General features: G+C 53.7%; 1 protein-coding gene across 2 annotated transcripts in view; it reads right to left on the bottom strand.

Annotated features, from left to right (window-relative positions):
- Positions 1-3,812: 3,812 nt before the first annotated feature.
- PIK3R6 (phosphoinositide-3-kinase regulatory subunit 6) overlaps positions 3,813-21,535 on the bottom strand; it is a 38,235-nt gene continuing 20,512 nt past the window's right edge. For both annotated transcript variants that reach the window (XM_087751221.1, XM_009463222.2), the window contains 16 exons: positions 21,045-21,113; positions 20,426-20,558; positions 19,011-19,080; positions 18,419-18,602; positions 17,482-17,629; positions 16,180-16,266; positions 15,268-15,724; positions 14,488-14,587; positions 13,587-13,709; positions 12,973-13,083; positions 11,301-11,391; positions 10,518-10,588; positions 10,181-10,271; positions 9,627-9,697; positions 8,414-8,526; positions 3,813-6,766 (listed from right to left, as the gene is read on the bottom strand). In XM_087751221.1, the coding sequence (XP_087607347.1) occupies positions 6,610-6,766; positions 8,414-8,526; positions 9,627-9,697; positions 10,181-10,271; positions 10,518-10,588; positions 11,301-11,391; positions 12,973-13,083; positions 13,587-13,709; positions 14,488-14,587; positions 15,268-15,724; positions 16,180-16,266; positions 17,482-17,629; positions 18,419-18,602; positions 19,011-19,080; positions 20,426-20,558; positions 21,045-21,113 (2,076 nt within the window). In that variant the 3' untranslated portion in view covers positions 3,813-6,609. The remainder of the gene's footprint in view (positions 6,767-8,413; positions 8,527-9,626; positions 9,698-10,180; positions 10,272-10,517; positions 10,589-11,300; positions 11,392-12,972; positions 13,084-13,586; positions 13,710-14,487; positions 14,588-15,267; positions 15,725-16,179; positions 16,267-17,481; positions 17,630-18,418; positions 18,603-19,010; positions 19,081-20,425; positions 20,559-21,044; positions 21,114-21,535) is intronic.

The raw sequence follows: 21,535 nt of genomic DNA, 5'->3' as shown, positions 1-21,535 counted from the left end.
GCCGCGCCCCGGGCCCGCCCCGTTGCCAGGAGGCGGCGGGCGGCGGGGAGGGCAGCGCCGCCGCCCGGCCGGGAGGGGAAGGGCCGCGCCCGCCCCGCCGCCGCCTCCTCGGCCCCGGTTCCGCCCCGCCGCCTGCCCGGGGGGGAGCGGGGTCCGGCGGGCCGCGGCGGGGCCGAGGAGCCCCGTCTGGGGCAGCGACCCCGGGAGGGTGCTGGGGGGGCGGCGGGCGGGCAGCCAGGCTTTGCTGCAGGGGCAGCGGCCTGCGAGACCTGGCGGTGAGCCCCAGCCTGGACCCTGAGCCCGGGCTTCGTGCTCCCTGCCCGGACTAACGGTTGTTTTCCATCCTTGCAGTTAGTTACTTTTATCCTTATCCTGGAGGGAATGAGGGTAGCAGGCCGTGGGTAAGGTCAAGGCCCAGGACGCCATGGCACAGGGCACAGATGCCCGCGGGTGTCTGTGGCCGCCTCTCCGAGGGCTTTGCCCCGGTGCCCGGTGGTTCCCTGCCAGGCGGTCGTGCGGGAGCGTCCCAGCCGCTGCAAGAAGGAGCAGAGCGGCTCTGCTGCCTCACACACACCGAACAAGGGACACGGGGGACGTTCTTCCCTGAAGTGGTGGCAGGAATGTTCCAGCTTGGTCCAGGTCCCAAAAGGAGAGGTCGTTTGCTGCACGTTTCGCTGCATGTGGAAAGATAAAAGCTAAACTCTTCAACTCAGAGTCAGGGTGGATTTTGAGAACCAAAACCTTCCATGGCGGTCACAAAGCAGAGAGGAAACGCTTTCCCTTTTTCATATAAACTCTCATCAGCTCCACACAGCGTGTTTCCAAGCAAGGCAACCCCTGGCACTGGGTGCTCCCCAGCCCACTGCCCCTGCAGAATAACCCTCCTGCCTGCAGCCCCACGCCACGGGGACAGGCTGACCTGGCTGGGCCACGCAGCAGGGGAATTGGGCATCGGTCCGCCACGGAGTTTTGTTCAAGACGCTTTGCTCAGGTGTCAGTCTCCCTCCATCGCTCCCCATCGCCGTCAGGGCTGGCCTGGATCCCCCGCCCGCTCACAGGTAACTGGCCCACCTGGGCAGCCATATCCACTCCCCTCTTATCACAGGCGACAGCGATCTAACCCCATAACTCCCTCGTAGAAGACAGCCAGTCTGGCTCCCAGGGCTGTTAGGACTTATTTCTGTGAAGATTAGAAAACAAATTTACATCCTAATCCCACAGCAAGCACCGATCCCTTTTCGCATCACTCCTGGCTTTCAGCTTATCCAGAGTGTTCCCAAGCGAATTTCACTCCCTGACAGTTTAAGCTGCTTTAGGGCAGCTGCCCCAGGGTTGCAGCTCTGTCCCCGGGCCCCCACAGCTCTCTGCTCACAGCTCCTCTCGGTGCTAACGCCTTCGCTCTGCTCCTCTCCTTTCAAGCGCTGTGAAGCTCGGGAAGGGCTGGCTGCCGAGCACGCACACCGTGCGCCTCCATAAGGGAACAGTTACGCAGGTGCCGGTGGTCTCCAGCAGTCGCCGCAGACGTGGCGATGCCTCTGCTGTGGCAGAGCGGGCAAGATGCAAGGAAACACATGAAAATAGGCTCATGAATCACTGAATTCAGCAGCTCAGTGCAGTCAGATCTCCTAAATCATCATTTGTGATGGGGAATACGCTTCTTTCAGCACAGACTCTTCGTTTTTATTCCCATGCGTTGAGTAATGCGTTCATAGTCTTAACTTTACTACAGTGCTTCGTAGCCAGCTGTTCTGCGTGCCGTGCCGTGTGTTCATGCAAATGGTGTTCACAGGAGCCATTGTAGCACTGATATCCCATGGAGTTGTTTCCAGCCCCTGGGGTCACCCAGAAAACACACACCAACAGCGTAGCGCAGCACAGAAACCAGCAGAGCCTCGATTTTAATAAACCCAAAGCAAGACATGGGGAGATCGCACTCTCCTTGCTTCAAAACACCTTTAGGAGGGGCTTTTCCCCTATTCTGCATTTATCCCAGCAGTGTTTGAAGGCTGCTCTTGTCTGTCCTCTGAGTGCCATGGGGCAACGGCAGGCAGAACCGCCTGGACGCTGGGTGCCCGCTGAGGGCTCAGCGAGTTTAGCCAAGAAAAGAAAAGAGCTGCCTGAGCTGCTGAAATCCCCCCAGTGGGATATGAAATATGGATGGGGCTGTGAACGCTGCTGTTAGAGCTGATTTATTCCCGGCGTCTTGCAGCGGTGCTGCTGGGGAGGTCGTATGACGAAGGCACATTGATCCACTGTTAATGGTGGCCACACAGCGTTGTCCTCCCCTCGACCAGGCAATGGGTTTTCACACAGAGCTGGTGGAAAATGAATTTTCTTTCCATATGTAAAAGTGATCTATAGCAGGATTTCTTATTGCTGGGTTCCTTCTGCCTCTGAATGTTTTAATTTTGGAGCAGAATGCTCCGTGGAAAAGAGGTGATTTTTATTCTTTTTTTCACAAAGTGTTTAATAATTTACAGCCAGTGGGTGTTTTCAGGTTGTCCTAGGCGGTATTTCGGGAGCGGTGATGGAAGGAGGAGGTTGTTCAGAATGCAGAGCTCAGAGGCAACTGGCTGGGGATTGCCTTAACTACCTGCAAGTGCCGAAGCGCTGCTCGCCGCCGGGGCTGGTCCGGGTTTGTGCAGGAGGAGGAGGCGGCGGTGACTCATGCTGGGAGCCAGACCTGGCGTGACGCAGCCGGGACCGTGGGGTGACAGAGGAAGCCACCGCGCCGGGACACACGTGAACTCTGGCCAAGCCAGCTCGGCATCAGCCACCGTCCGCTGGAGAGCTGCATGTGTCTCTGCTCGGCATCGAGCTGGGCACGCAGAAAGAGCTGGGTGCATTTTGGTGTAAAAAAGAGAAGCGTGATGGCTTAATCACGCTTAATGGCTTAAATAAACGCATTCAGGAGGGACTTTGAAAGGCTGGGGGTCTCTCCAGTGAGCTGGAGGGAGGTGGGGGATCCTGCCAGGTCAAACCCCTCACACAGCTGTGCCAGGAGGATTTGTGCCTGCAAGCCCTGCCTCCAGGCTCGGTTATGTACGAATGCACCCTGCATTCAGGTTCCCTGTGCTCTCCCAGTCTCCAGGCAATTGTGTCCACCCTTGAGGTCCACTGCCACGTTCCTCCAGGCATTTCACCCAGACGCTGTGCAGAAGATGGAGCTGCTTTGAAGGCGGCAGTTCCTGAGTACAGGGTATATCTGAACACTGTCCCTGTACTATGGATGCTCTGTTATCTGTACTAGCTGCCTGTGATTTCAAGGGGTAAGCAAAAGAACCTATGAAATTCTCTTCCTCACAGCTGTGCTAATTTATTAACACGAGTTCATGAACTGTTTCTGCTGTATCAATGAGCAGCTCCTGCGGTCAGTAGGACCAGCGGGCTCTAGAGGATGCTTGGAGACAGCCAGTGTTTGACGCCTTTCCCAGCCCAAGCCTACGTGTGCTGGGCCAGGCGCTGCCCCCGCTAAAGGGATGGGGTGCTCTGAAGTGACAGACTTTGAGGGGAACAGGCTGCGGGGACAGAGGGGAATAGAGGGGCAGCAGGCATGGGGGTTACAGACTCCTGCTTCCAAATTCCTGCAATTCAGCCATTTCTGCCCATCCTTTCACAAAAGAGCTCTTTGGCCATGAAGTCTCTCTCTGTGTAACATAGCACGTAGCCCCAAGGTGGGGAGGAAAAAGACATCAGCCGTAGAGGGCCAAACGACACTGATGTATTTCTGTTCCTACCAGCTTATTCCCCACCCACCCCAGCCACACGCAAACATAAAAAACCCCCGAAACTGACAGTTTCTGCTGGTTTTATTCTAATTGTTTTTTAATTGGCATTAAAAGGATTGCACCTTCTGATACAGATCATCTCTGAAACCTATACAAATAACTTATAATCCATCTACATAATTTACAACTGTACAGAGTAAACTCTGGACACCGCAGACCACGCTCCAACCCAGCGCATGGTCTCTTGGCTTTGTAAGCATCTGGCTTGCGTGCCAGGGTACGCGAACCTCCCAGTGAAGCCCCAAGGATGCGGAGGTGTGAAGAGCTGTGGGGTCACCCCTTAAACCCCCTGTTACCCCATGCAGCAGCTCCCAGAGGAAAACAGCTGGTGCAAGCAGGCATTCCCTGACTTGTTTCTGAGCCTCCTGTCTAACTTCAGCTTCCTTCAGGGCCAAAACGCTTGCTGCCCAAGTCTGGCATTGGTGGGTGTCAACAATCTTTTATTTGTGAGCAAATGGAGGTGAAAAACAGTACTGAAGAACCAAATGCTGTTGCTGAGATCCTGCAGCTTTTTGACTCCTACGGGGGGCTATTAAGGCTCGGGGACTGTGCTTGGCTCAGCCGGGAGCGAGGGGCTGCATCTGCCAGCATTTCAAGGTAGCTTCCGTAGGAAATGGTCATGTTGCTGTTGCCCAGCATGATCTTTCAACTGTCGGTGCTGGTTTGGGATTAAATATTTCTTGGGACCTGGAGGCTTTTTACACTGCTGAATAATTCATCACCTGCCGACAGCTCTAGAGCTGCTGTGCTCCCAGTAGTGTATTGCAGCAGTTGTTTTGTGCACATTGAAGGTGAGAGTGAATAAACCTTTAGCTTGGGTACAGGAAACAAAAATGCCTGCTGTGCCAGGTGACAACGCAGGACAGGAGCAGGAATACGGCAGCCCTGTGCTTGTTGGCAAAGAGAGGGGCCAGCGAAGTCTGAGGGCTGAACCCCTAAAGCCTTGTGCCCGTGGCAAGAAATACAAGAAAGATTTCTGTGGGGCCTAACCAGCAAAGACAACCCACAAGCTCAGAGCAGTTCTGTGGAAGGGAAAATCCTCCCCAGTACCCCAGACTGGGATACCTGGAGGTGAGCCTGGAGACTCCTTGTTCCAGGTGTGGGTGGTGAAACAGAAGTGACTTTCCAGAGGTGCAGCTCCCCAGGGCCGGGCAGACTTGGCACGGACAGGACAGAGGGGTGGGTTTGTCCCCAGCCATCGGGGCTCACACAGGGGTTTGCCAGTGCCGCTCCAGCTGGGTCAGCATCACCCTGTAGCACAGAGCTGGCTCCAGGGACTCCCCATCAGTGACAGCCAGAGATGACTGGGAGTAGCTCCTATGCACATATACAAAGCTAAGGGACACTTTTTTGGGCTGCTGATCCAAGCAAGCACCTCTGAGTGAAGTCAACCCAGGTAATAAGTTGTCTGGGAGCCGAGAGAATAAAAAAATGATAGTGTCATGGAAGGAATGCCCCCAAATCCTCTCCAACGTGAATTTAGGGAAGACTCCCTGGAGACACCCCAGAAACCACAGATCACATTCAGAAAGTCAATAAATACACACCGTGTTTGTTTCATTATTTCAGTCAGCCACAAACTGGAAAGAAGACAGGGTCCTCCTACACGATCATCCTTAACACCGGGTTAGTCTGAGCCTGGGTGGAAGCAAGACCTGTGCTGTCACTGCTCAGCCTGGCCCATCTGCAAACCAGAGGAGGGTTTCTACACCGTGCAAGCAGCAAAGCAAAGGAACGGAGAAGTCTTGCAGGCATCCTGCCCATCCATCATTCCCAGGAGCACTACTCCGCTCTTCTACACCTCTTACCCGCGCAGCAGACACAGCCCAAATCAGGACTGCAAGGCCGACTGGGATGCAGAGGTAGTGCTGGCTGACCTCATGGAGGAGGTCGGCTGCTGCCAGGGTTGTAGGTGGCTGTTCCCGGGATGCACAACTGGAGGAACACAACCAGTGCTCGCGAGGCTCCAGACCAGATGCGGAGAGGTTGCGTAGCGAAGCCATAGTGAAATCCCAGGTAGACTCAGAGGTACAGCTCAGATGTTAAAGAGCTGTTGTGCAGCCTCTGTTGTCTGCTCAAAGGTTTCTTCTTCAGGCAGATCTATACCATTCACAGCCAAGCATATCCCACAGCACTGCCTAGGCAGCCTGAGCTGTTCGCCACTGTCAAATATTGCACTGGATTTCCCATGTCCCTCTTTCACACCATTCATCGTTACTTTGTGTGGCCCCTTTGAAACAACAGCAGGTTTTCCGCTGACTTCCATAGAAGCTGCATTAAGCACACATGTTCTCCCAGTTGTGGTCAGGCTTACAGTGAGGTTTCGTAAATCAGTCAGGGGAATAATTGCTGGTTTGCCCAAATACATCACCCTGTGCCAGAATGAAGAGTTTTCTGTGCAGAACCCAGCACAACAGGCCCTGATCCCCTGCTGAGCTGTAAGACATCACCATAATAAATAGTACTGATAGCAACTGCTCTTTGATCCGCAAACACAGCAAGCACCATCACCTCAGCTCTATTTTCCCCAGTCTTCCTGAAATGAAGAAGCTCAGAGGTTTTCCCTGACTTGTGCAAAAGGTTAAAACTCCGTTTTTCAGCGACACTCTGCCCTTGGCAGGGGGGTGTTAGCTGTGGTCATCACTGGCATTCAGCAGGGCCCGGCTGTCCTCCCAGATCCCTATCCACCTCTGCTGTTGCAGCTTTTCACACCATTACCGTTGTAAAATCACTGTTGGTGGTTTTTAGTGTGTTTTCTTTTTCCATCTCCTCTGTGATGACCCAATGTCACATCTCTCACACCAGCTTTTTCTCATTTTCTTCATTGGATGATGCCTGCAAATGTGTTGATAGGCAACAGCAGAGACTTGGGCATGTATTTCACAAGCCCCACATCTTCTGTTTCATGCAGGCTGAATTTCATTGTCCTTGTCTTTTGCAAGCAGTAGCTGGGCTCTAGGCAAGGAGACACTTCCACACTGCAAGAGCACAAGAACATATTTACTGAATGTGCAAACCTGCCCTTGACAGCCAGAGTCTGATCTCAGACTAAACATCAGGTCTCTCCGCTGGCTGCCAAGGGAGGGCTGTCATACTGAGATGTACAGCTGCTTTTATGCTGTTTCAGCTGACGTGTATGAGTGTTTGACCACAAAACCAGTGTCCTTAGCCTGGCTCAGTTAGATTCTCAGAAATTCACATTTTACGTATGTTCCACATGGCTCGTGGGCCATGAACCGCAGACCCTGTCTGTTGACTTCCAACACATCATATGCCACTACAATGACTACAGGCACATTGATCCCTGCTGTTTTCACAGGACTGAACTCTCTTGCCTGCACCATCGTATGGTTGAGATACCCTGGTGAGGAATGCAGTCAGTGCAAAGAGCATCAGCTCCATGGTATAATTAAGGAGATCATAGAATCATAGAATACCTCAAGTTGGAAGGGACTCATAAGGATCATCAAGTCTAACTCCCTGCTCCTCGCAGGACTACCTAAAACTAAACTATATGACTGAGAGTGTTGTCCTGACACTCCTTGACCTCTGACAGGCTTGGTGCTGTGACCACTTCCCTGGGGAGCCTGTTCCAGTGACTGACCACCCTCAGTGAAGAACCTTTTCCTAATGGCCAATCCGAACTTCCCCTGACGCAGCTTCATTCCATTTCCTCGTGTCCTGTTGCTGGTCACCAGAGAGGAGATCAGCACCTTCCCCTCCACTGCCCCCCTTGAGGAAGGTGTGGACTGCGATGAGGTCAACCCTCAGTGATGAGGTCACCCCTCAGCCTCCTCTTCTCCAAGCTGAACAAGCCAAGTGACCTCAGCCGCTCCTCTTGCCCTCGAGACCTTTCACCACCTTGGTTGCCCTCCTCTGGACACACTCTCATAGTTTGATTCCCTTCTTATAGTGAGGCACCCAAAACTGCACACAGGACTCGAGGTGGGGCCACACCAGTGCAGTGTAGAGTGGGACGATGGCCTTCCTCGACTGGCTAGCTATGCTGTGCTTGATGCACCCCAGGCCACGGTTGGCCCTTTTTGCTGCCAGGGCACACTATTGACTCATATTCAACTTGCCATCAACCCAAACCCCCAGATCTCTTTCCGCAGAGCTGCTCTCCAGCCTCTCATCCCCAAATTTGTACGTATAACCAGGATTACCTCGTCCCAGGTGGAGAATCCAGCACTTGCTCTTCTTAAATTTGGTACAGTTGGTGATTTCCCAGCTCTCTAGCCTATCCAGATCTCTCTTGAAGGCTTCTCTACCCCCGAGGGAGTCCACAGCTCCTCCTAGTTTAGTATCATTGATCTCAGTGTCTAAGATCTCACTTTGTCCCTGGAGGTACCTATGCTTCTACTGTCTTAATGACAACACCTTACTTAATATGGAAGAACCGTTTTGTTTTTCACAGCTTCACCCAAAACACAAAGGTAGGAGAGCACCACTCTGCCCTGCTTTCCCTGGAGAAGCAATGTATTTGCCCATGGGTCTTTTGCCCTGTATGAAAATCAGGACTAGGACTCCCTGGGAAACTGCTCTGCCACCTTGGGAGCCCTTCCAGGGAGGGATGCAAGGTCACCAGAGAGATGTTCAGAGCCCGCCCTGTGGGGCATTCTCACCTGATCACGTTTCTGTAGGTTCTTCTGCTGTCCTTGTCCAGACACACCGTGAAGGGCCTCTGCTCTGTGCTCCTGATTTTGATATTGCGTGTTTTCAGCCTGTTTGCCACAGCCTGGATTGAGAGAGGAGGAAGAGCCCAGTAAGTGCCTCAGTTCCCTTCCCTGGGCTGCATGGTGACGGGTGGTGTGCTCATACTGGGTATGAAAGGGACAAACGATGACATTTCTCTTTATTTTTTAACCTCGGATGTGACACAAGGTGACTTCTTTAAGGAGGGAAGTGTCTCTCTTGTCCTTTTTCTGTAATCACAACCTAATCAAATATTGCAAGGGCAAACTTTCCAAGCTGGCAATGCTTGCACAGGTTGCCGGGTTTGGGATGTCTGATGTGGGGCACGGCCTGTTCTCCAGGGTGGTAGTTTATCTTGGTGGCCAGCACGGGCTTCAGTACCTTAGTGTTTCCAAAAGCCAGGTGAAAATAAGCACAAGTGTGCTGGCTAGCTACAAATACCAGCTGAGAGACTGGAGGCTCCAGGGCAACCCCAAATGACCGAGGCACAATAATACTTAATGCCACCCAAAGTGCAGTGACACACTCCCATGGGGCAGCGTGTCCTCTGGGGTCTACTTGAACTCTCATGTAAAAAAGAAAGGACAGGAGCCCAAGTTTGCAGTCCTGTCTTTGCATATCCATCTTTCTGAGTCAGTAATTAGATTCATTGAAGTTCCTGCTTCTTGTTTATGCTTTGTTAAAGTATTTCTCCAATGGCCTCTATTCTCGTAAGCTCTGTGGAGATTAACACATGGGGTCTGGCGAGGGCACTGCTGCTGGAGATGTGGAGCTAATGGAGTTGATCGCAAAACTACAGACCCTCTCCTGTACCCAAGCGGAGCCACGATGACGAGGGCTAAGCTGTATTTCTCCACTTCATCCCTGGGGTTGCAGAATCACCCCAGCAGCAGCTCAGTCCTTCAAGGTTTCCTGAGACAGGATTCAATGTGGCATTGAGCAGCAGGGGTGGCATTTGGGGCTTTGGCTCAAAAATCTAGACTTTTCCATGGAAGGTAATTGCAAATCACTCTCTGAGCAGGGTGACCCCAAAGCCTTCTCCTCCCCTGCAGAGGAGAAAGGTTTCCCCTTTCACCGTTGTTGTAAGGGATTTCCATGCATTGGCCAACCCCTCCAGGGCCATGAGCATCCACATCTACTTACTGAGAATGTTCGTCCTGACAAATTGTTGATCCTGACAATTTCGGTGATGTGCACATTCAGACACACCAGATCTGCAATAGAAGCAGCATGTTAGACTTGGACCATGGCATGATCTCAGCTCAGCTTTGAGTGGGGCTGGTGCCAGCTCCCACACTCAGGTGCACTGCCAGAGGTCTGTGGGATGCATAGGACAGCAGAAAAGGAGGACTCTAGCAAGCTCCATGGGCTAAAGGTTTGCGTGGGATCATGCTCAGGGTGGAAACCTCAGAGGCTATGCTAAGGGCAAGGTGAAAGAGGAAGGCTGCAGCAAGAGGAAGACGCTTCCAAGCCTAGATTATGGTTATGCGAAACCCCACGTTACAGGGAGCCCCAGGCACGTCATTCACGAGAAAATGCACAACCACAAACCGTGGTGACACCAATATATGCACGTCACTGATTCAACCCCCACAGCGCAGGCACATAGCACTAAGGGCTATGGTCAGATTTACTCTACTGAGCACCAGAAAACTCAGCAAACCCTCTTCACAAGGCCTCAAGCAGGAGGAACCCACCTTCAGCCTCGTCGGCTGGGATGGCTTTCATCACCAGACCTGTGGAGCGCAGGGACATTGCCAGCTCCTTCACCCGGTCGCTCACCACAACCTGCAGGAAAGGCTCTGTTAATTCACCCTGGCAGAGAGGTTAGACATGGAGAGGTTTGGGGGCATTTTTTCACAAATGCAGGGTTAGCTAACAGACTTTTAAAATTCACCACGACCTCTCTGCCCTCTCCTGCAGTGCAATTCCAGAAGAAAAAAGGAGGGCCAGAGCACTCCTTTTGGGAGATCTGTGCCGTGCTGGGGGTCCCTGGGGACAGAGACATTTTGGGCTGCCCAGAGCCCCACTTACCTTTCTGTATGTTACTGTGAGATCTATGCCAGGGCCATCCAGGGTCATTTTCTTCTTGGTCGTGCTTAACTCTGCAAGAAGGGAACCAGGTAGGATTGAGGTTTCACTCATCCCACCTGTCTGTGGTCAGCGGAGAGGGTCCTCCCATGGGATGAGCCACCCCCTCCACCACACAGCAGTCGTGAGCTGGCGCACTGGCCCCTCTCTCCTTGTCTGTGGGAGCTGGGGCTCTGTGCACTTCATGGGTCCAGTGAGATGGACTCACTTGAGGGTCTGTGCCCAACAGCAATGGCCAGCATCCATTGGATTGGACACTGGGGTGCACTGATGGAAGGGCTGGATGTGACCTCCGCAACGGTCCAGCCTTCAAGCACTCTTGTCCCATCACTGGCAACTCAAGGAAGCAGGGCTTCTAATAAGGAAAATATCTGGCAAAGGGGATGGCTGTAAAGCCCAGCTTGTTTCCTCAACAAAAATATGGTGCTGGTCCAACTTCAGAGGGTCATGGAGCCAACCAAAGCCACAGTCTACAAAACCTGGCTGAGACCAGGAGCCAGTGACCACAAGGTCTCTCACTTAGCCTGGTGTCATGTGCCCGAGAGGGAGATGGAGACGTTTAGGGAGACCTCCTGCTCATCAGGGAACAAGGGTTATTGCCCCACGGCATGGCCTTGACTGCTGCAGGCTGAGGGACAGGGCGAGTGGGAGCTGGGGCCGGCAGGAGCCCTGCCCAGGATGGCAGCGGCTCCTGCCGCAGGGCTCAGCCTAGCGGGACATACGCACCTCTGTGGGCGATGCTCTCCTGCACCTGGGTGCGCAGCTCCGTGAGGAACACGTCCTCGGCTGGCTCCTGTGCCGGGTCATTGAAGAAAATCTGAAAGAGAGGAAAATCTCTAAGAAGAGCTGCTCCTCAGTCACCCTGTGATGTCACACTGGGCTTGTGACATCAAAAGGTTCTCCAGAGCACCCAGGTGTGACATCGTCAAAGGGAATCTATGACCTCATCATGGCAACCAGGGGGCCTGTGGGATGGAGAGAACTGCTTTTGCTCTGCTTTCTGAAGCCCAGGAGCATGGCAGGCCTTGCCAGGAGCCCGGTGGACCTGGCCAGCAGAGCCACGGGCAGTGTCCCCTGCCACTGGGTGTCACTGCACGCTCACGGATGGGTCTGTTCCCAGCCATCCACCCAGAGGCCACCCAGGTGAAGGGGAGCAGCTTCCCAGGCCTGACTGCAGATGCCAGCTTAGCTTCACAGCATGTAATTTCTACCTGATACACCTAAATCAACTGGCCACTTCAGACCTATTAATTATTTATTTTCCTTTCATGGGCTTGTTTTTGAGCAAAATGTGAAGATAAGGTCCCAGAGAACCCCTCCTAGCCCTACGTCCAGCTCCTGTGGGAGCTGACCCTCACTTCCAGGAAAACTCTCTGCAGTCAAAGAGGAACAGCGTGGTCTTAACCAAAAAGTCAAAACAGGCTTAGTGTTTCCAGATGAAGCAACATCACACCCTGTATGACAAGAGGGTAGGTGAGGTGCCTCTATCTGAAAACCACATCTGGAGTCAGTTCCTCTTCCCCTGCTTGAGTCACCCACTCTCTCTCTTGCTTTTGATTTTTGTCTTGGAGGAGAAATGAGTGGAATAAAAATTCACCAAAAAACCAAAATCCCCAGCCCCACAAGCTGAGGACCAGACGCTCCAAGTGTTTACAAGCTACATGTTATTAGTTCAAGTCCTGGTGATGCTCTATCAGTAATTACCGAAGCTCTTCCAGCTCTTTGCAAGCCACATGCCAGTTTGCTCATGTAATGGCTGCTCCTTTGCTGCAATAGGTTACCACATGGGCTACGGGTAGATTAAAAGGAGATATGTGCATCAGTGCCACTCTAAGCCTTGAAGGGGGAAAACTGCCAGAGGGGCAGGTGGGGGTTGATGTTACATGACCGAATACAGTAGTTCTTTGCTCTCGTATCAAATGCCAGGTCTCACTCTGATACCATTTCAGAGAAAAGCTGGCAGGAAATAAATAAAATTGTGTTTCAGAAAGCCGTGCAAAGCCCCTGCAAGGTACAGGAATGTTTTGGCAAAGCCACTCAGAAAGCCCCTGTTTGCTCACAGCATCTAAAGCAGCAGGAGGTGCCAGAGCTCCTGAGCAAACCGGAGTCCAGCGGAGCAGGAAACCTGTGGCCTTATGGGGTAATTCCAGGGTTCACTTTGCTGCCCTGTGTGATCCTGAAATAGCCTTCCCAGGATCACTGACTGGCTGAGCTGTGCTACAGGGAGTCACTAGATCCGGGAGCCTGGCAAGGAGGGGGCGGGCTGGGGAGCACGGAGATCCAGGCTCAGATCTGGCAAAAGCCCCCGGACCCCACTGACTTTGCACAGCTCTGCCAGCAGTGGGGCTCTGCCAGCCCTTGCAGGGCCACCTGAAGGCACAAGAGATGTGGCACCCACCTTCACAGCATAGACCTGGAAGCAGACGGGCTGGATGCCCATGCGGACGTAGTAAGCGATCACATCAGTGATGAACAGATCAGTCACAAGATGCTTGCTTGGAGAGGAAGGCTGGGGGGGCAAATCACATTATGGATCAGCCACAGTCACTTCTCAAAAACACTGCCACAAACCCTCACGCCTTCCTAGATATGAGCTGTTGCCCAGGGCAGCGCTGAACTGCTCTGCCGTAACTTGTCAAAGCGAATGGGAGAAGCGAAGGCTTGCGCCCACCTACCAGCCTTTTGTGTAGGCTATCGATGGTGGCTCAAACTTCCAGGAAATGAGAGCCGGGGGTATTTCAGCAAATGCCTCATTTACATTTTCTTTTTTGAAATCTGCCATTTCCTGTCCCTTGGCCAAAAAAACCCATCGCAGCAAATGGGTCTTGTGGGCTGGGGCAGTGTCAGCCGCATGCACCTTCCTGGCTGCCGGGCCCCAGGGAGGGGTTTCCAGGGAGAAAGCCTCTATCTGGGTCACAGAGGAGCCCTGCAGGGCACGAGCTCATCCTCAGATACTGCAGACCTGTTTGGGAAACAGGCCAGGCTGGGGAGGTGGGAAGGTTTCCCTCGTACCATGGTGGCCAACTTGGGAATCATGTGGCACAGCGTGTTGATGTTGCTCTCGTACCACGGGTCGGCTCTGCCCAGGTACCCGGCCACCTCGCAGAGCTCCTCTTGGCCGGCGGCAGCGTGGTCCTGCGGGAGAAACACACAGCTCAGAGTACGATCATGGCTCAAAATACCGGGAGCCATAGAGGAGGCAGAGGTAGCCGGGGCACGAATGCCCCATGAGCAGCTCCCCCATCCCTCTGCCTTCCCTGCTTGGTCCAGAGAAGATGGCAAAACATTTCTTGCAGCACTCGTTTAGCAGGTGCTCAAGAACAAAAATTATGTGAAGAATGAAAAGAAGAAATACTCATTTTTATAATGGCACGTTTGTCAGGACTCACAGCCAGCTCCAGGCCAGCTTAAAATATTGTGAGAAGTGTGGCTGTTTATTTATCACTGTCTTGAGGCTGTCAGAGAGGAAGAGATTTGCCCAAGATAAACTGCAAGGTAGTGACTTGCAGAATTAAAACTGGTGCCACGATCAAGCAGGCAAAGCCCTCAGTAAGGGGCAACCGCTCCCACTGCGCATTTGGGAGGTGAGAAAAGCATCAGTCCTTTGCTACAGCTCCCTCGATCCTCCTATAGCTGGGGCACAGCAGCAAAACTGAATACCATTTCTAGGCTGTGAGTTATCACCCGTCGGGGTGGTTGGAGCAACCTGACTGTCTCTGGAGCTGATGGATTCCCGAAGCCAATCTGCAAACTGAGCCTGGCTTGGCTCCCATCCTCCTTGTTCTAGGAACTAGGCTGTGAATAATAGGAACTAGGATGTGAATTCCTGTAAACCCCCCTGCTCTTCCTCCAAAAATGCCGTCAGCCGCTGGCAGCTGGTGGCAGCACCCGGAGCTGCCAAGCCCAGACTCACCGAAACGGCCAAGGTGTTTGGCTGCCCCGTCACAACCGGGATGTGGTAGAACTGCAGGTTCAGCCTGGGAGTCAGGAAAACTCGCCGTGTTTCTCGCTTCCTTGAAATGGAAAAATAAACAGCCACGTCACGAGGAGAAGGTGGAGAGAAACAGCTCTTGGCCAAGGCTGGGAGTGCCAGGAGACCACAGCTGCTCTGCAACAGGAGCACGCGCCCTCCTCACACTCCTCCTTTGCCCAGTGTGACAGGATGGCAATAATGCCCCTGGGTTCCCAAACTGAGCAAGGGGAAATGATGGGGGTAAGGGGTGTCCCACAGACAGGCTCTTGGCTGGGACTGGTGGTCCCCTCTGCACCCAGCTCTGCTCCCCGGGCTGCTGCCTGCACCGTGACCCAGACCCACCCCACGCTGCTCTCCTGGCCCAGGTGAACCAGCTGGGAAGAGCCAGCTGGAAAACATCTTTTCTTAAGGATTTTTCCCTTTTGCATAGGAAAACGTCTTGCCTTGTTTATTATTCATTTAACTCATTCCATGGACAGAAGGGAAAAACTCCCTGTGTGCATCATTTGGGCCAACAGAGCCAAACGATGCCATGCAGCCAGTGAAGTCAGATGCATTTGGGTGCAAAACACCTGGGTCCCATCCTGTCCCAGGTGACACTGGAGCCCAGCCCCGTCCCCAGCCATCATGGCTGCTTCAACAGGCTGAAGAGCCAAGCCCCCACTCTGTCCTCCCTTTCCCCGAACCCCCAGAGCCAAAGAGGCTGTGGCCACCAGTTACCTCAAAGAGTGATAGGCTTGGGCCAGGCGCCCCAGGATCCGGTCGTCCCCCAGCAGCACGATGCGGGCAGTGTGCAGCCTCTGGAGCGGGGCTGTGGGCTCCAGAGGGGTGCCCGGTCTCCTCTGCAGCTTCGCCGGGGACTTCGCCCCGGGACCGTTGCAACCAGCCTGCAGGAAGGCCACGCTCTCCAGTGGCGATGGCTTTTTTTTAATGCCGCCCTTCCTCTGGAGCCGGGATTGCTCCGTCTCGGCGCTGCAAGGGGCAAAGAGCTCCTCGGCTGCCACGGGCAGATCTCGCTCAATGCCGCTGTCGGTGGAGAGCACGGAGAAGCGGGTCTGCTCACAGCACTCGCAGTCTGAAATGATGTCCTGGATCTCAAAGTTGTCCAGGTCCTGGCTTAGGCAATCGGGCTCGCAGCTCTGCGACAGCGGGCGGATGAACAGCACCAGTTCCTTCCCTGCAGGCAGAAGGGAGCTCAAGGAGGGAAATACAACTGAACCCAGGCTGAGCCCTAGTCCTGCCCCAGCTCTCCTCTTCTCATGCCAACTGGAGGGCCAATATCTCCACCAGCAGGTCCAAGAGGAGTCAGTCTTTCAGTCCCATTTCACATTGCACCACGAAGAAAGCTCAGTATCACTCAAATCGGGTACTCTGGGTGCATCCTGCTGCAGCCTGTCCCACAGGGCCCCCCCCCCCATCTCCCTCACCCCTCTCCCTGCCAATCCCCTGATCTAACCCCAGCACCCCACAAGAAGGAAGGCTGGTGCAGTCAGCATGAGCCTCCACAAGCTTGGCCCTTGGGCAATGGTTATGAAAGTCATGGCCCAAGAATCAGGGCTGAAGACATGTTTTGCTCAGGCTTCCCAGCCTCAGGCACTGTCCAAACTTGCCACAGCCCCCTGGGGCACTCACAGAGCTGGTCGTCTTCCATCCAGAGGTGAAAGCTGATGTTGGGGTTGGGCAGAGGGGTACCCTGCAGCCCTCCCAAGGGAGCATCGCCTGGGGGAAACAAGGATGCTTGTAACACACAGGAGCAGACTGTTTTCCTGCACGGGTGCGTGAACCCCCACCGGTGCTGTGCTTCAGACACTGGCTGAGATAGCCTGGGCTGACCCCAAGGGCTCTCCTACCCTGGTTGCCTTCTGGCCAGACCTGAGGCTGTAATCACAGACCTCTGCTCTCACAAATTGAGCCATAAGAAGGTACCTACACCATCAATGAAAGGGAGAAATGAAGACGGGGAAAGAGGCACGGGCAAGTGAAGGACCTTGCTTTGCTGCAGACAGCAGAGAGATTGCAGAATAAGTAAAACATTCTTCGAGCACTGGGCCTCCAAGGCACGTGGCAGGACCTGCCTTGGCAATCTCAGCTGAGATGCAAAGAAGCTCTCTGACCCCACCATCACTGGCTATTTTTAACCCATTATGGCTCTGTGAGAGGCAGGGAGACAATTCAATAGCTCACTGCCACCAAAAGGAGATGGTCCCACTCTGCTCCCTGCACCACTGACCGCTCCTCCCCCTATCTTGCAGCGGGACAGTCTCCAGCTCTTTTTGGGGAAGGGCTTGGGATGCAGGGACCTTCCACCAGGAGTAGCCAGGAAGAGGGAAGCATGATCCCCATTTCCCTCTGGTCTACCCCAGATTTGTGTGAGGAGCGGTGATGGATGGGGACATTCATTATAGTCCGTGTAGCCTTGATGGCACCAGGCTGGAACCGAGCACTGCCAGGGATGGAAGGACACGGCAGTACCACTGTCCACCACATCAGTGCAAGGAGGTTTCAGGGAGTGGTGCCCAGTGTATCCCCAGTCTAGGCCATGGCAGGATGTATCTTACACCAGCAGAGCACTGGAGAGTCTGTCCAGCCTTCCCTCGTTGACACCTATGGCACCCTTTGCAAACGACAGAGACATGTCCCTGGGCCTCAGGGCAGCTGAATTAGCAGCAGAGATTGCCACGGTGACAAATGCCTCAGGTGACAAATCTACCTTCCTCTGCCACATGCAGTTTGCCATCCTGGACATCAGGTCACTGCAAGGAGCCAGGCTGCAAGGACCTGATCCCGGTGATGGATGCTGCTAAAGTGGAGGCAGACGGGAGGTGAGGATGGACAGATGTAGGAGGGCAATGGCCAGGACACAGCAGTGAGGCAGGGGTCTGCCAGCTTGCACGGCTCCCTCAGCCCGCTGTGCATGGCTGGCCAGGAGCTTACCTGCTTGCAAGGAGCTGAGGATGGCACGGTAAATGTTTTCCAGCCTCGCTGTGTGCTGGCCGCGGTCTGCGCTCGCCTCGTTTCCTGCACACTCGACTGCTGCCACCACTTGCTGGAACCAGTGCTCGACGTCCCTCGTGGGCATATCCTGTCGTGAGGAGCAGCTATTAACACCCGGAGGTGTGAAAAGAGGAGATGATCCACAGGCAGGGCCGCGGGAAGGGGCAGAAAGAGGGCAAATGAGTCCTGCAAAAATTGTTTTGCAGCAGAGGGCACAAATGTCCTCCTGTCCCCGGGGAAGGCTGGAGGAGCAGAGATGCTGGCTGTACTGTCTGCTTAAAGCTTTTTTCTGGCAGGTTTGCAGCTGATGGACACTGTGCTCCCAGCTGCCATGAGCTCGGGAGTCAGCAACAGAGCTGGCAGCTGAAATGACCCTCAGAAGATGGGGACTGCAGACACACAAAGGTGTCCTAGGAGTGGAAATCACTGAAAGGGCCTGCAAAATTGCCTTTCTGAACCAGACATTTGTCTTGCTGTGGCCCCGCAGCTCCTTGAAGGAGGTTTTGGAGAAAACTGGCTGAAACGTTTCCGCTGAGCTGTTTTTGCAATGACCAGTGGCTCACAGAGGAGCCTGTATTTCAGCTGCAGAGCCCAGCTTTGCTGTGCAAAACTGAAGACTCAAACTGAAGATTCAAAAACCTCTAGGTCCTGCTATATTCAAATATTTTATATTTGAAGAATTTTTTAGTTTAACACCAGCTCTGCTTGTAGCCCAGCCTTGCAAGTAACACTGGGACTACTGGGGATGGAGACCAGCAGTGAGGAGCTGGGGGGGGCCTCTCCACTTGCCAAAAAACCTTTCCCTGCTCCACGGTGCCCAGCAAGAGCAGGACAATTGGAAAGCTGTATGTGGTGCTGCAGAAGTGGTGCCGGTTACCTGGAGGCTCCCCTTCAAGCTACTGACATCGCAGCCCTCACCCAGGGCCGCCTGCATGGTGTGGACGATCACATAGCACATGCATGCCCGGGGGCTCTGGGAGACCTGAGCTGCCTCCGTGTCGGTGACCAGCGCATTGCAGATGGCTTCAGAGAGCAGCTCCGGATCGGCAAAGATGAAAATCCTGAGTGGGGCAGGAGGATGGGAAAAGAGGGAGGTGAGATGAGGATTCCCTGTTACTGACATCAGGGCAGGCACGAGCAGCTCACATCTCCATTATCCCGTGCACAGAAAAAGCATTGCTGCTGATATTCCCTTTCTCCGCCCTGACTCCCTGCCCAGGGAGGCTTCCTGCCTCCCAGGACCACAGAAATAAATTGGGACACATGGGAGGAAGGTGCTCCTCCCAACACAAAGCTCATTTTAGCACAGCACTGGCTACCACCAGACTGTGTCCCCCAAGACCACGTGGTTTATGTCCAGATTGTCCGTTCCATCCGACATTAATTCAGAGGGCAGGAAAAGGACAGATTTCACTATGACACTATAAAAGAAATAAAAGTAACAACCCATGAGAAGAGGTGGTACTCACTTTTCCTGATAAGGGTACGGGTCGCTTTTAAGACTTTGTTCAGAAATGACCATTCTTTGGTACAACATACCTAGCAAATGCAAGAAGGCAAACACAGAGGAGTCAGAGCATGAGAAATAACAACACAACTCACCCGAGCAGCTTGGTGCTGCTCCCAGTCGTGGAGGCTGACAGTGGGGTCTGCCGAGTCAGCGAACACCCGTTGCTGGAGAGATGATGTAAAAGAGCCAAGAATCGGGCCCAGAGTTAAAAATAGCCAAGGACAAACATAGGCCATGCTACATAAAAAGAAAACCCCTTCTATTCAGGGACGATTTCCTGTATTTCCCTTCCTTTGTTTAGTGGATTATGAGCTCGGGAGAGGAGTCGGAAGCAGGAGGAAGAGCCTGACTCCAGCCTCCGTCCCCGGGACCACATCGGGGGACACCATTTGGGTGGATATGAAGAGCACAACCCGTTTCTGAATCAGGAGAGATGTACTTTACCCTCACGCAGTTGTGGGGTAGGGAAGATACATCCACCCCCCATTGCTCGGGTGCAATCATCTTGTGAACCTCGTGGTGCTCTGAGAGAGGCCCCACTGGAGATCCCCATCTCTCCGCACTGAATCATTGTTTTACCCCAAGTGAGGTGAGATAAAGGTGGACCTTGGAGCTCCAGACGAAGTGGTAATGTGGAAGAGCGTTGGGGTGATGGGCTGAGGCTACCAAGAATGACACTTTCTCTTTAATTTCCCACCAGGTTTCTTATATTTTACCTCCACCTCACAAGGTATCTGCATCTTGCACTCTTTTAAAGGACTGCTTTTAAAGACTCTTATTAAAGAAAACTTTAACAAGAAGAACTTTAATGAGCAACATAGAGAAAAAGGAAAATAGAGTTGTCCTCTGGCTTGCTTTCTAAAAGGGACTGTTCTCTGCAGAAACTGACATTTTAATGTCTAAAACCTGCTGCACAGGTATTGAATGGAGAGCCCGTGCTGCACAGCCTGCAACTCAATCTCAGATGGAGACTTCACTTTGCAAAAAGGAGACTTCCATAAAATTTACTGAGATGCCCAGGCTGGGAGCATAACCACCCTGTTTCCCATATAGACAGAGGGTGTATATACACCTGCCTTAGATGGGCTGGACTTGACTCTGCTGGTGCCTACACTGACAGCAGGAGGACCCCAAGGTTTTCTGCTAGTAACTAAGGCTCAGCAGCCTGAGCTCACGAGAGGGGAACCCTCCCGTCCAAATGCATCCTTAAGACCCCCAAGCGTTTGGCCAGCACCCTGCAGAAATCCCTGCCATGGCTCACTGGATTAGGCAAAGGCCAGCTCAGGTATGGAAACCCCCCAAAACCCCCACTGCTGTTGCCTCAAGGACCCAAGCCGTTCACCGTGCCATGCACAGGCAGAGAAGCCCTCATACCCGGTGCTATCCTTTCCATCTTCAGCCTGATGGCATAGTCCAAGCCGATGGTGCAGAAAGGCTTGGGCAGGGTGAGTAGCTTCTTACAGAAATCATACACTCTGCCACAGAGCTCGTCGGAGATGCAAGGAGCCTGGAGCGAGAAAGGGGCAGATAAGGAGATGCCACAGGCAGTGATCCCTAACGGTGCTCTTCCCACAACAGACCCCAGGGTGGGAGGGCACGGAGCTACACGAAATTCAATCTGGATTTAAATGCAATATATGAAGCAGAACCAGGCCCTACAAATGGTTTGGAAACCTCCAGCAATATCTGCTGAAGGGCTCTGGGCACACATTTTTGCCAAGTTGTGGCTTCCTGCACCATCAGGCACCTAAACACCTCCAGGAAAGGGGCTCAGCTGAAAGGACCTATCGCTCCCATAGGTGCCAGTGTCTCAGCCATCAAACAGCACACTGGGAGATGCACGGTTGAGTCCACCCATGGTAGTCCCAGGGCTTCGCTGGGCTGGTACTGGGATATTTCAGCACAGGAATAGGTGCTGAGTGACTTCAGGTGGCCCCTCCTGTGGCTTCTGATTTCCCTGGATCTTGCCCCAGCAAAGCCCACGGTAGATTACCTTTATTAAGGTGTACATCAGCGTGTGCAGCAAGGGGATGATGTAATGTCTGAAGTCACCTCGCTCCGCCTGTGGGACCAAAAGGCACAGTCAGCACAGGCAGCACTGGGAAGGGCGCTGGGATGGGCAGCAGTGGAGGCCAGAGCCGGGGGAGCCAGCACAGCCCCTGGGATGTGCTGGGTCCCGGCTGCTCAGCGGCTCAGGCACACAGGGAGAGCACAGGAGTTTGCCCTGGCTCAGCAGTGATGCTCCCCAGGTCGAGGTGGGGTTTGGGGTCCCTCCACATGGTGGGCAGGATGTCCCTGGGCAGACAGGTCCTGCCCGCAGGGCATCCCATGCAAGCCAAGCCTTGGGGAAGGGTGTGGGGGCATGGACCACGCTGCCATGGCCACCACCGCATCACAGGGCTGGAGATTGTTGTAGAGATGTGAAGACTCTGGGAGCTGCTGTGGAGCATGATTTGTACACCGAGAGCTGCGAAGCACATATGC

This window comes from Nipponia nippon, unplaced genomic scaffold (assembly GCF_047370975.1).
Source record: "Nipponia nippon isolate SJK-2023a ecotype South Korea unplaced genomic scaffold, ASM4737097v1 scaffold_14, whole genome shotgun sequence".
Taxonomy (NCBI): Eukaryota; Metazoa; Chordata; class Aves; order Pelecaniformes; family Threskiornithidae; genus Nipponia; species Nipponia nippon.
The sequence above is the reverse complement of the archived record's forward strand: the minus strand, read 5'-3'. Positions and strand labels throughout refer to the sequence as shown.